The sequence below is a fragment of the Octopus sinensis genome, unplaced genomic scaffold (assembly GCF_006345805.1).
Source record: "Octopus sinensis unplaced genomic scaffold, ASM634580v1 Contig17162, whole genome shotgun sequence".
NCBI lineage: Eukaryota > Metazoa > Mollusca > Cephalopoda > Octopoda > Octopodidae > Octopus > Octopus sinensis.
The window spans coordinates 25,001-37,500 of NW_021834846.1; the positions used below are offsets into that span (position 1 = coordinate 25,001).

A 12,500-nucleotide genomic window follows, 5' to 3' on the forward strand; every position below is an offset into this window, starting at 1 on the left:
AGAATTTTGACAGACGAATATTTATTTCCTCCCCACAGTATATATATATATATATATATATATACATGTATGTATCTATGTATGCATGTATAAATACGTATGTATGTATGTATCCATGTATGTATCTATGTATGCATGTATAAATACGTATGTATGTATGTATTCGTGTATGTACACTCATTGTATGTGTTTGTAGTGATTTTCTCAGGATAGCTCACATGGACATGACTGGGTGGGACAGAGAAGACAGAGGAACAATCTATTGGTAGAGAGATAAATTCCATCACTTCACTATTTACTTCTACATTTTCTCATTGGTCCCAAATCTTTAAAATAGGGAACTGAGAGAGGTGGGTGGGATTTTAGGAGAGGTATAACAGTCAACACAACCAATCATTTGAATGTAATCAAAATAGTGTTCTTTCTTTAATTAGCTTAACAACTGCATATTGTTTATTGTTCTTCTTACTGTTGTTGTGTAACCTTTCCTTAAGCCACTAAGACAGTATAATGTATCAGTAGAATGAAAACAATATAAACATATAAACACGGTTATATACAAAACAGAAAATGTAATGGTTTATCTTGTCATTGCCAGTGAATACTTACTGCGTTGGTCGGAATAACGTCTTTAACGTCTTTTTTAAATTTTCCTTTTCTATTAGGTCCAATGGTGTTCTGCCACTTTTGTTTTTACAGTAAAAGTTGGCCCCGTGGTGGGCTAGGTAACTGGCAACCACCACGCCAGAGTACCTTTCTTCGTTTCCCAGTTTCAGCTCTTCGCAGAACTACAAATGATGAAATATAAAATGATGAGTTAAAGATTACACAAACATATACTAAAGATGCCCCAAATTACACAACAGTTGCCCCAAATTACACAACAGTTCAACTACATTTTCACATAGTTTGTTTCCCCAGTGATTAAACTATTCACACAGCGTTGATTTCTTACATCATCTCTTAGTTGAGTCCAATTTTCATTATCATTTGTTTTTACTTTACATTAAGAAAAAAATTATGATCATTATGTTGAACAAAACACACATTAGTGGTTAACGTTATTGCTTAACAATGATATTTAATGAGTAAATATTTACTTGCCAATCACAAATGTCACAAACTATTCAATAAAAACACAATATAAAGTTATTATAACATCAAGTCAAATATACAAAATATAAGGAAAGAAATGTCTCAATAATGAAAGACAACAAACCAACAAGAACCTATCTCTGCAACTGGTTTGATAGAGCCAAATGGCCATAGCAAGAGAAATACTTACGGAAGAGTATTGTACATATAAGTACTAGCTTAAGGTGACCCGCTCTACGCGTGGGTGAGGGTGTGATTGTTACTTTCTATTGCTTCCTTTGTTTCTTATCGCCATATTCACCCTCTTTGTTCCTCTCACCTTTCTCTCTCACTTCCTCACTCTCTTACTCTTCCTTTATCTCGGACTCTCCCTCACATTCTCTTGCTTTTTATCCTTCTCTATCTATCTATCTCCCATTTATAAAAAATTAGATTTCCGTGCTTAAATTACAAATCTTCTACTTTACCATGTTGAAAATTTGATTGAAATCGGGCAAAAGGTGTCCAATCTAAACCCCCAATTGTCCCCCAAAATCAATAAAATCCTCATTTTCACACCAAAACGACCACAGTAGCGCCCCAAAAGTCTCTCAAACAATTTCTCACTGCAAGTTACCCCCTCTTTTAAATTGTAATCCCCTTCCAGGCCCAATTACACATCTTTTTACATAAAAATCCAATTTGTATCAACGTTCGCCTTCTTCATTTGATAGATTAGACATACATACCCGGCCTTGTTCGGAATTAAAATAGTTTATTATTGTTTTAATCGTTTTGGTATTATAACCCGATTTCATTCGGGTCTAAGCGGGCCACATTTTAAAAGATGAGGAATTTTGCCCTAGAGTCCATGCCTTTCAATTGAGCAAATTCGAAGTTCCAATACAAACTCGCTAGCACTTTTAACATAGGTGTGCATATTTTTAGCACAATCCAACCACATATGCACACAGTATATATATAAATTAACACAATATATCTGTTTAATAATATCTGTTATGACTGTGCGATGGAGGTGGGCGATATTAATTCACCGTTCTAAAAGACCTGTGGCGAGAATATTTAAACTTTTGCGGTTGTCATCGCTTTCTGTCTATAGATACAGACAGATGTACAGTGAGAGAGGGGTGCAAGAAAGAGTGACAGAGAGACATCGTTATAGAGGGATCAAAAAATCACTCTTTTTGCCATAGCAACCATCTTATAGCTTGCGAATTTTAACCATCGCGGGTCTCATTCTCACCACGCATTTAGTATCCTTGCCTCGGTTTGGCTGCCATTAACCTCCAAAGCAAAATGTGCATAAAATTTTCGTCAAAGGACTGTCTTATAGATATGAATAACACCACAAATAATATAAGTTATACCAGAAAAGAGAACAGCAACAACATAGCAAGGCCTTCAGACATAACAACTAAATCAACACCACATAGACATATCCACGCAGATCAATAATGTTTCTATAATTAAGTGGATTGGAGAGAAAAACAGGGTATATAAGGCATCGGATTTTGTGCGCAAGAGAGAAGTCTACCATGGTATGGTTATGTGATGCATATGGATGAAGATAGCTTCATCAAGAAGGGGTGATCTCTCATTGTGGAGGGAATGTGTGGAGGGGGTAGACCCAGAAAGACGTGCAATAATGTGGTGAGAAAGGACCGTCAGACGTTGGGCCTCACAGAGGGGATGAAATGGGAGCGATACTTTTGGCAGTCTGCTGTACTTGAGATGATATGCCAAGCTAAGTCGTCGTTGTCCTTGCATACTGTCATGACCCCTGTATCATTCTTCGTCTGAGATATCCTAATCTTGTGGGATCATGGGTGCTGATGCTTCGGAAAAATCACCCATGCTGGTGTCACATACAAATATCCGTGTCGGTGCTGCAGAAAAGCACGCAGTACATTATGTAAATTGGGTGGCATTAGGGAGAACGTCCAACTGTCGAAACCATGCGTAAAGAGATATGGAGCCCAGGTAGCTTTTCAGCTGACAAGCTTCTGTCAAAGCGTCGAACCCATGCCAGCTTTGAAAACAGTCAATACATTATCATGATGATGATGATGATGAATTAATAAGGAAACATCTTTTGATGAAGAAAGTGAAGTAAGGGAAGTAAGAATCGGTGTCACAGTTGAGGCAGAACACCAACGCATAGTTGATAAATTGTTCAGTGTTAGTCTGATGGACTATTCCAGTGGGTGGGGAGGTCGCTGGCTGTCAGAGTAGGTTCCTCTCACCAAAGTAGACATTACAACAATACACATATGACCATCAACTGCCTGAATAGTAGTCAGCCATCTGTAGTGAGCTTTATTCATATGGGAATAGCCCAATGTCATATTTCAAAACTAACGCAGCGAAAATTTTGAAAAGTTCCCCCAGTTCTGAAAAAAATCGATAAATTCGACATGGAGTCGAGAATCTAAACTTTTTATATGCAACACATCTTCTGTCTAGAGGACGCAACTCGACCTTTTTATCGCCCAAAGGGACAGCTAGGAACATCGTATACACAGAAGTATTCGAGTGAAGAGAAGATATTGCAACCTACACACGCACCTTCGTTCCCTAGAGGGAAAGGACTAGATTGGGACTAGTCGTTGCCTACTAGGGGCTCTTACATACCGGGCAATGCCGGGCTATGCTGCTAGTATTATATAAAAGAAATGTGACAGAGAGCTGTTTCAGGCAGAATTCTTCATGGAATGGACAAGATGTATTTATTATCATGGCACCAGCACTATAAATGTTACTGTCTATCATATGAACCTCTCTTCTACCCAGTATCATTGTTAATTCAGAATAATATCTCCTGTCTTGAATAGATCATTTCTCCTTCAAATTTTGATGACCGTGTTTGTATGGCCAACATTCGAGATGGATCACCTTCTCTACCATGGAGAGGTCATGCCTTTGAGGACGGAAGGGGACGGAATAGAGAATAGTGTTTGTTACATAATAATATAACTAAGGGTTTCCATTGTGACTGGATCAGGAAATGGTAATGGAGGATGGGGTTGGTAGGTGAGAATTGCGATACAAACAATGTCTGTTTCTGTCTGTCTTTCTCTGTCTGTTTGTCTATTTTACACACACACAGACGCACAAATGCACACACACACACACACACAACACACACACACACACACATAGTCACAAACAATGTGAAAACTTACCTGATCTAACATGGTCATGTGCTCCACCTCAGAATTAAATTCTTTGGTTGCTAACGCCAGGTGCAGGCAATTATTTCCTCCATGGTTGAGAGCATTTACATTCGCACCCCTGGCTATCAGCCTCTGAATTATTCCGAGGTGACCGTTCGAAACAGCTTCAAGCAATGGTGTCCTATATTCTTTGTTCACAATTTCTAAATTCACCGAATCCTTTGTGGAGGTAAAAATGGAAAATGAAAATTTACATGAAAATCAGGTTTGATATCAATGTCATTATAGTTTTCTACTGGGTACTAGATCAAACTGATCAAATACATTTGATGTTTGTCAGTGAAATAAATCTTCCATAAGGACCTTCTATAACCTGATACATGTGTGTGTTAGAGACATGATAAACATATTAAGATGTCCTACATTTGCCCCTCACTATAGTAAGTTGTAGGGCAACAGAACTAGAGTAAACACATGATTAGCAGATCAAGTCAAGTAAAGAAGAATTATGATTTCTAATGTTTACTTTTAACGTTGCTACATTAATAAGGGGTTCATAAAACTGCTGAGCCGGTTAGCGTCCACATGCATAAAACTAATGTGCACGCAGGCACACACACATAAACATCAGTGTTACATATATAAATACATATAATGAATTGGGGAAACGGAGTTCACGAGAATATGCATCACAACGACCGTTTCGACCCATCTTGCATCGGTCGCTTGCGGGTGGGCTACTATACATGTTGTGTTGCATCCTCCAGTGCAGATGCATCTCATCGGGTGCCTTGTTTTAATGTAAAGATACCTCACTAAATATATTCAGTTTCACTTGACATGTTGTTGCTAGGAGCTTCTTGGATAACAACATGAGAGACAACAGCCTTCTGGCAACAACAACATTCCAAGCGAACCCGAATATATTTACAGAGGTATCTTCTTTAAAAGAAGACACCCGATGACATGCATCTGCACCGGAGGATGTACCACAACCAGTTATACAATATCCTACCTGCAAGGGACCGATACAAGATGGATTGAAACAATCGTTGCGATGAATAAAATTCTCATTAACTCCATTTTCTGCTTCCTCATTCATTATAAACTGAACGAACACTGCAGAATACATGAGGTAGATCCAGTGTCACTTATAGCTCAACTGTGGATGACATGAGGTAACCGAATCAGCGAAAGAGCTTTAAGGGGTATACTTCTAAATGTATACCCAAATTCCAAATAATTACAAATACATACACACGCACACACACTCACACACACACACACATACAGGGAAGATGATGCCTTGGACGGGAAGAATTACAGAAGTATCAAACTATTAGATGAAGCAATGAAAATTACTGAGAGGGTCACAGACAAAATAATTAGGATGTGTGTTAGACTAGAAGAGATGCAATTTGGTTTTGTGCCACAGCGAAGAACCTCTGATGCTATATTCCTGGTAAGGCAGCTGCAGGAGAAGTACAAAGCCAAAGATAAACTCTTGTACTGGGCCTTTGTTAAACACGGAGAAAGGCTTTGACAGGATCCCTTGATCCCTTATTTGGCGGTCACTGCAAAAACTAGGGATGGACAAATGGTTGGTGAGAGCGTTACAAGTCATGTACAGGGATGCTGTCAGTAAGGTGAGGTTTGGCATCGTGTGTAGCAATGAATTAGGGTACAAGTAGGGGTTCACCATGGATTAGTCCTTAGCTCCTTCCTGTTTCAGAGTCCAGGTCCTCCAGGCAATAGAGGGAATTTAAGATGAACTGCTTCTAGGAGATCCCCAATGCTGATGACCTTGTTATCATAGCCGAATAACTTTCAGAACTAGGTAAATTTTAGGTATATCAGTAAGGACTAGAACCAAAGGACCCTAAACTTAGTCTAACAAAAACCAGTCTTGGTAAGTAGGAAAGCGGACAATTCACAAATCCCCTTAGGAAGATGGCACTGTTCGATCTGTAGAAAAAGCGTAGGTAGGAAGTTCATAAGATGTGCCCAGTGTAAGGTATGGACACATAAGTGTTGCAGCAATATCAGAGGAAGGTTAACAGGGATAATAGTTTTTTCTGTTTGGAAGGTGCACAGGTACAATAAACAGCACAAATGTAGAGAAAATAGAGCCCATCAATTGCCAGGTAAGTAAGCTACTGGGAGTTGATAGTTTCCGCTATCTAGGTGGCCAAGTCAGGAGTGTGGTTTGTTCTTCCTTGAGTGTAGCTGCAAGAATAAGAATAAGACGTGCAAAGTTCAGAGTGATCTTAACTCTAATGGTAACAAAGAGCGTCTCCCTGAGATTGAAAGGCAGACGTTATGATGCATGTGTGTAAACAACTATGTTACATGTCAGTGAAACATGGGATGTGACCTCTCTGAGGACTTCCATAGGCTTGAAAGAAATGAAGCCAGTATGCCTCGCTGGATGTACAATCTCAGTGTGCATGTACGACAGAGTATAGGAATCTTGAGAGAAAAGCTGAGCATTGAAGACATCAAATAGGGTGTGCAAGAGAGACGTCTGCGTTGGTATGGTCTTGCGATGTGTATGGACATGGACAGCTGTGTCAAAAAGTGCCGATCTCTAACTGTGGAAGGATCCTTTGGAAGACGGAGACCCAAGAAGACTTTCGATGAGTTGATGAAGAATGATCTCCAACCGTTGGACATCATAGAGGAGATGACAAGTGACCGAGAGCCCTGGTGATATTCTCTGCGGGAGAGGACATGTCAGGCCAAGTGACGATAAGGATGTGGTCGTGCCAGTGTCCTATAAGTGGCAGCCGTGCATCATAGCCGTGGCTGTTCGCTTCCGGTGCCATGTCAATGAAACCTGGGTATCATAGTTGTGGTCACCGATGGTGCCATGTAAATTGGCACCTGGGAATTATCGTCGTTGGTGGTGCCATTTAAATGGCAACCATCCGTGAATCGTAGTCGTGGCCATTGTCGGTGTCATGCAAGTGGCACCCGTGCCGGTGGCATGTGAAACGCCAATTACACACCAGGGGTGGTTGGCATTAGGAAGGACATCAAGCTGTAGAAACTATGCCAAATCAGACAGGAACGTGGGGCAGCTCACCGACTCATAATCTCCTGTCAAACCAGCCGACACATGCCAGTATGGTGAGTGGATGTTAAATGATGATAATGATGACGATGATGGTGATGACGATGATGGCTATAACGCACAAATAGAGACATAGACATACACAAATATGAAAATAACAATCAAAATTATCATTGGTTAAAAAAAAAAATATATATATATATATATATATATATACATGTGTATATTTAGGGCTAAAAACCACTATGTGGACAGCCATGTGCTAGAAGAAGATCACATACGATCTAACCATAAATCCATGCATCTCCAGTACATATATATATATGTATGTATATGTCTCTCTCTATACAAATATATAGACATATACATATATATATGTATATATATATATATATATATATATATATATTATATATATATATAACATATATATATATATATACATATATATATATACATATATATAATGTATATATATATACATATATATATATATACATATATATATATGTATATATATATAATATTATATATACATATATTATATGTATATATATATACATATATATATATACATAATTGGTGAATTGAGAATGGAGCTGAACGCAGATGAAAGAAATCGTTTTATTCATTCTACACGTGTTTCGAAAGCACAAATTACCAAAATCCGATTGAATAATGGGACCTATGTGTATTTCTTCAGGAAGAAAAAAGGAAATCCGTTGGAAAAACAAAAAACAGAACAGAGGCAGAGCAAAAAACAAATCGAACTGTGCTCCTAAGAGCCCATGGCGAAACTCCGTTTCGCCATGGGTCTTAGGAGCACAGTTCGATTTGTTTTTGCTCTGCCTCTGTTCTGTTTTGTTTTTCCAAGGATTTCCTTTTTTCTTCCTGAAGAGAAAGACACAATATGGTCCCATTATTCAATCGGATTTGGTATTTGTGCCTTTCGAAACATGTAGAATGAATAAAACGATTCGTTCAATCTGCGTTCAGCCCATTTCTTCAATTCACCAATAATGTTTTAATTTCAATTATCCGCACCAACGCACGGTTGCAACGCCAGATGGTTGTACCCCAACCGTGCTGTTCACTGCTGTGATTTTGCTACTAAGGTATCGGTTAAACTTTTGATTAATCTACTACAAGATTATTCATCTTTCTATTTCACATATATATATACATATATATATATGTATATATATATACATATATATATATATACATATAATATATATATATACATATATATATATATATATATACATACATAATTATATATATATACATATTATATATATATACATATATATATATGTAGATATATATACATATATATATGTATATATATATACATATAATATATATAATATATATATATAGGTATATATATATATACATATATATATACTTATATATTATATATATATATATACTTATATATATAATATATATATATATAGATATGTATCTATGTCTATAATATATACATAGTGTATGTATGTATGTATGTATGGATGTCAGACCTTGACTACTGGGGTAGACTAGAGAAGTTGAAATTCTATTCACTCCAACGATGCCGTGAACGCTACATTATCTGTATGATGTGGAAAATATTCCATCAGCACTGTCCGAATGATGTTGGCATCACCTTCAAAATACATCCAAGGCTTGGACCACGTGCCATCCGTCACACAAAAATCTAAATCGCATCACATAACGACAATACGGCACAAACTATTTCACCTCAATTGGACCCGCTCTCTTCAACATTACACCAGGACACGTCAAAAAAGAAACTGACCACACAAAATCAAGAAGTCTTTGGACAAATTCCTTCAAACAGTCCCGGACAAACCACCCACACTCGGATATGTCTCCGCAAACAATAACTCTCTGCTCGAATGGGCCTTGGTGCCCAAATCCTGAACTGAAAGACTTCGCCAGGTGGTGCTATTAAGTTAGACATGGCTTGGGCCAATACTGGCCAAAACCTTTCTAAGTTATTCTAAGTATGTATGTATATTATTTACACAGAAATGAGTACAACACACCCATACATATATACATGGTTGTAGAATAAGAAGCTTTTTTCCCAACCATACACGGTTCTACGTTGAATCCCTCTGCATGCAAACTCAGGCAAGTATATTCCACTCTTACCTAGAGCTGAACAAAATCTTGTTAGTGGATTTGGTAAATGAAAACTGAAAGAAGCTTCATAATAGCTGTGTGCCTATGTATGTGTGTGTGTGAGTGTTTGTGTATATGTGTGTGTGTGTGTGTGTGTGTGTGTGTGTGTGTGTGTGTGTGTGTGTGTGTGTGTGTGTAGTAGTTCAGCAAAGAGGCTGAAAGGATAAGTGGTATGCTTAAAATAATAAAAGTACTGGGATCGATACAGTAGACCAAAAATTCAAGGTGATGCCCCAGCATGACCGCAGTCAAATGCCTGAAACAATTAATATATATATATATATATAATATATATATATATATATATATATATATATATATATATGATGTCTGTTATATTTTGGTTCATCTCATAATAACCTTGTTTTATTTCACTATTAAAGATATTATTATCAGTGGTGGTGGTCAGTTGGACAGTCAACACCGCTAATATCAACATCAACATGATCAATATACAATTCCTCCACAAACACAAGGCTTTTGTAGTACATGTGATTAAATCTATTCCCATTATTTTACTGGTACCTTGATGATATTTATATTATACAGATCAATATAATACTGGAGAGTGTATATAATATGTATTTATTAACTAACCTGCTTCAGCATCGCACACACCACTTTATATTTTCGCCTGAAAGTAATGGATGAGGAAAGAAAAACATGAAAAAAAAGCAAACATCACACATCTTGAGATAATAGTTATTAGGTCATTAAAGAAAACAAATGTAATTAGATCACAATAACTTAATTACAGCAATTATTACACACATACTCACACACACATATATATTTATTCAATACACACTCTACACAGTAGAACAATGATATATACACACCTGAGTAAACCCAGAAATGTAAAGACAGGAAAAATACTGCTAAGAATTCTGACAGCTTATATAAACATGAAATTTAGGAAGGAAAGAAGGGCTACAGGTAATCATATGAACCCCAGTACATGACTGGTATTGTATTTTATCAACCTTGCAAAGATGGAAGGAGAAGTTGACATTGGCAGGATTTGAACTCTGAACGTAAAGAGTCGTAAATAAAATAACACAATTTATTTTCTTCAAAAGTAATAAGAAACAAGAACTGGAGAAAAGAAGGAAGACAGTTTATTAAAGGAACCCCTGGGTATTACTGGTACAGATTATATTGACCCCAGAGTGATAGTAAATATTCTGGTAGGATTTGAACATGGAACATAAAAGAGACAAATGTAAATACTGTAAGGGGATGATTCTGTATTTAGCCCAGGGTCGGAATAAATAGGGAAACTACAAGGAGAGAGAGTGAGGAAGAAAGAGAGAAAGAGAGAGAAAGTAGTTATAGATGGGATGAAAGGAAGAAGAGAGAGGATTTGAACCTGTGACGTTGAGGAAATGGAGAACGAGATGAAGTAAAGTGTCCAGTCAGGCAACAACAATAACAATTATGGTGATGATTAATTAATAAAGTAGATTACAGTGTTATTTCAGTGCGAAAGAGAGAAGAAAGACAATGACCCCATGGTGGGATTATGACATAAATGACTGAATGAAAAAGAAACAAACATTATTGAAAACATAAAAGAAACAGATTTGGATATTCCAGATCCAATGGGGACTTACTCCCGAACTGCCTCATGCAGTGGTGTGTCTCCATTGTTGTCCACAACATTGGCATCGATGCCATTGTGACCCAACAAAATGTCGACAATGTGCAAGTATCCCCGTGAACAGGCCACGTGCAGCGGTGTGCGACCATCTTCATTTCGAGGATTAACCTGATAAAGAAAAGAATAAAAACATTAAAAATGGTGTCTGAAAGGGGAGTCGGGTGGTGAAGAATTAAAAGAAAAACTCACAGAAAAAGAGAAGAGAAGGAATGAAATTAATTAAACAGGTGGAATGATTGGGGTGGGGAGTAGGTAATGGAGATTTCTATTGTATATACACACACGTGTATACACACATACATATGTACATATAAATATATTTATATACGCACACACAAACACACGCATATAGGATGAATGACTCAATAAATAAACACATAGAGCAGCAAAATGTGTGTGTGTATATGTGTGTGTTCGCGTGTGTATGTTCATAGTTACATTTATTCTTTTATTCTTTCATTTGTTTCAGTCATGTGACTGTGGCCATGCTGGGGCACTGTCGTTAGTCGAGCAAATCGACCCCAGTAAGCCTAGTACTTATTTTATTCATTTCTTTTGCAGAAACGCTAGTTTACGGGGACGTAAACACACCAGCATCGGTTGTCAAGCGATGTTGGGGGACAAACACAGACACACAAACACACGCACGTACACACAGACACACATAACACACACACACATACACAAACTCATATGTATATATATATATATGTACACACACACACACATATATAGATTTATACATATTTATATATATATACATACGACGAGCTTCTTTCAGTCTCCATCTACCAAATCCACTCACAAGGTTTGCCCAGCCTGGGGCTATAGCAGAAGACACTTGCTCATTGTGCCATGCAAAGAAAATGAACCGGGAACCATGTGGTTGGTAAGCAAGTTACTTACCACACAGCCACACCTGCGCCTCTCTCACTACATATATATATATATATATATATATATATATATATTGTGTGTGTGTGTGTAAATAGATCTTTTTTACTCTTTTGCTTGTTTCCATCATTTGACTGTGGCCATGATGGAGCACCACATTTAGTTGAGGAAATTGCCACCAGGACTTATTCTTTGTAAGTCTAGTACTTATTCTATCGATCTCTTTGCCGAACCGCTAAGTTACGAGAGCGTAAGCACACCAGCATCGGTTGTCAAGCGATGGTGAGTAACAGACACGCACACTCAAACACACAAATATATATATAAAAAAATATATATATATACATATATAGGACGGGCTTCTTCCAGTTTCCGTCTACCAAATCCACTCACAAGGCTTTGGTCGGCCCGA

The 12,500-nt window shown here is 37.5% G+C and overlaps 1 protein-coding gene across 3 annotated transcripts in view; it reads right to left on the bottom strand.

The window, feature by feature from the left end:
- LOC115231018 (E3 ubiquitin-protein ligase MIB2-like) overlaps positions 1–12,500 on the bottom strand; it is a 31,928-nt gene that overhangs the window by 16,412 nt on the left and 3,016 nt on the right. For all 3 annotated transcript variants that reach the window (XM_029801114.2, XM_036499917.1, XM_036499916.1), the window contains exons 3-6: positions 11,148–11,302; positions 10,132–10,168; positions 4,278–4,487; positions 610–788 (exon numbers count right to left, since the gene is read on the bottom strand). In XM_029801114.2, coding sequence (XP_029656974.1) covers positions 610–788; positions 4,278–4,487; positions 10,132–10,168; positions 11,148–11,302 — 581 coding nt within the window. The remainder of the gene's footprint in view (positions 1–609; positions 789–4,277; positions 4,488–10,131; positions 10,169–11,147; positions 11,303–12,500) is intronic.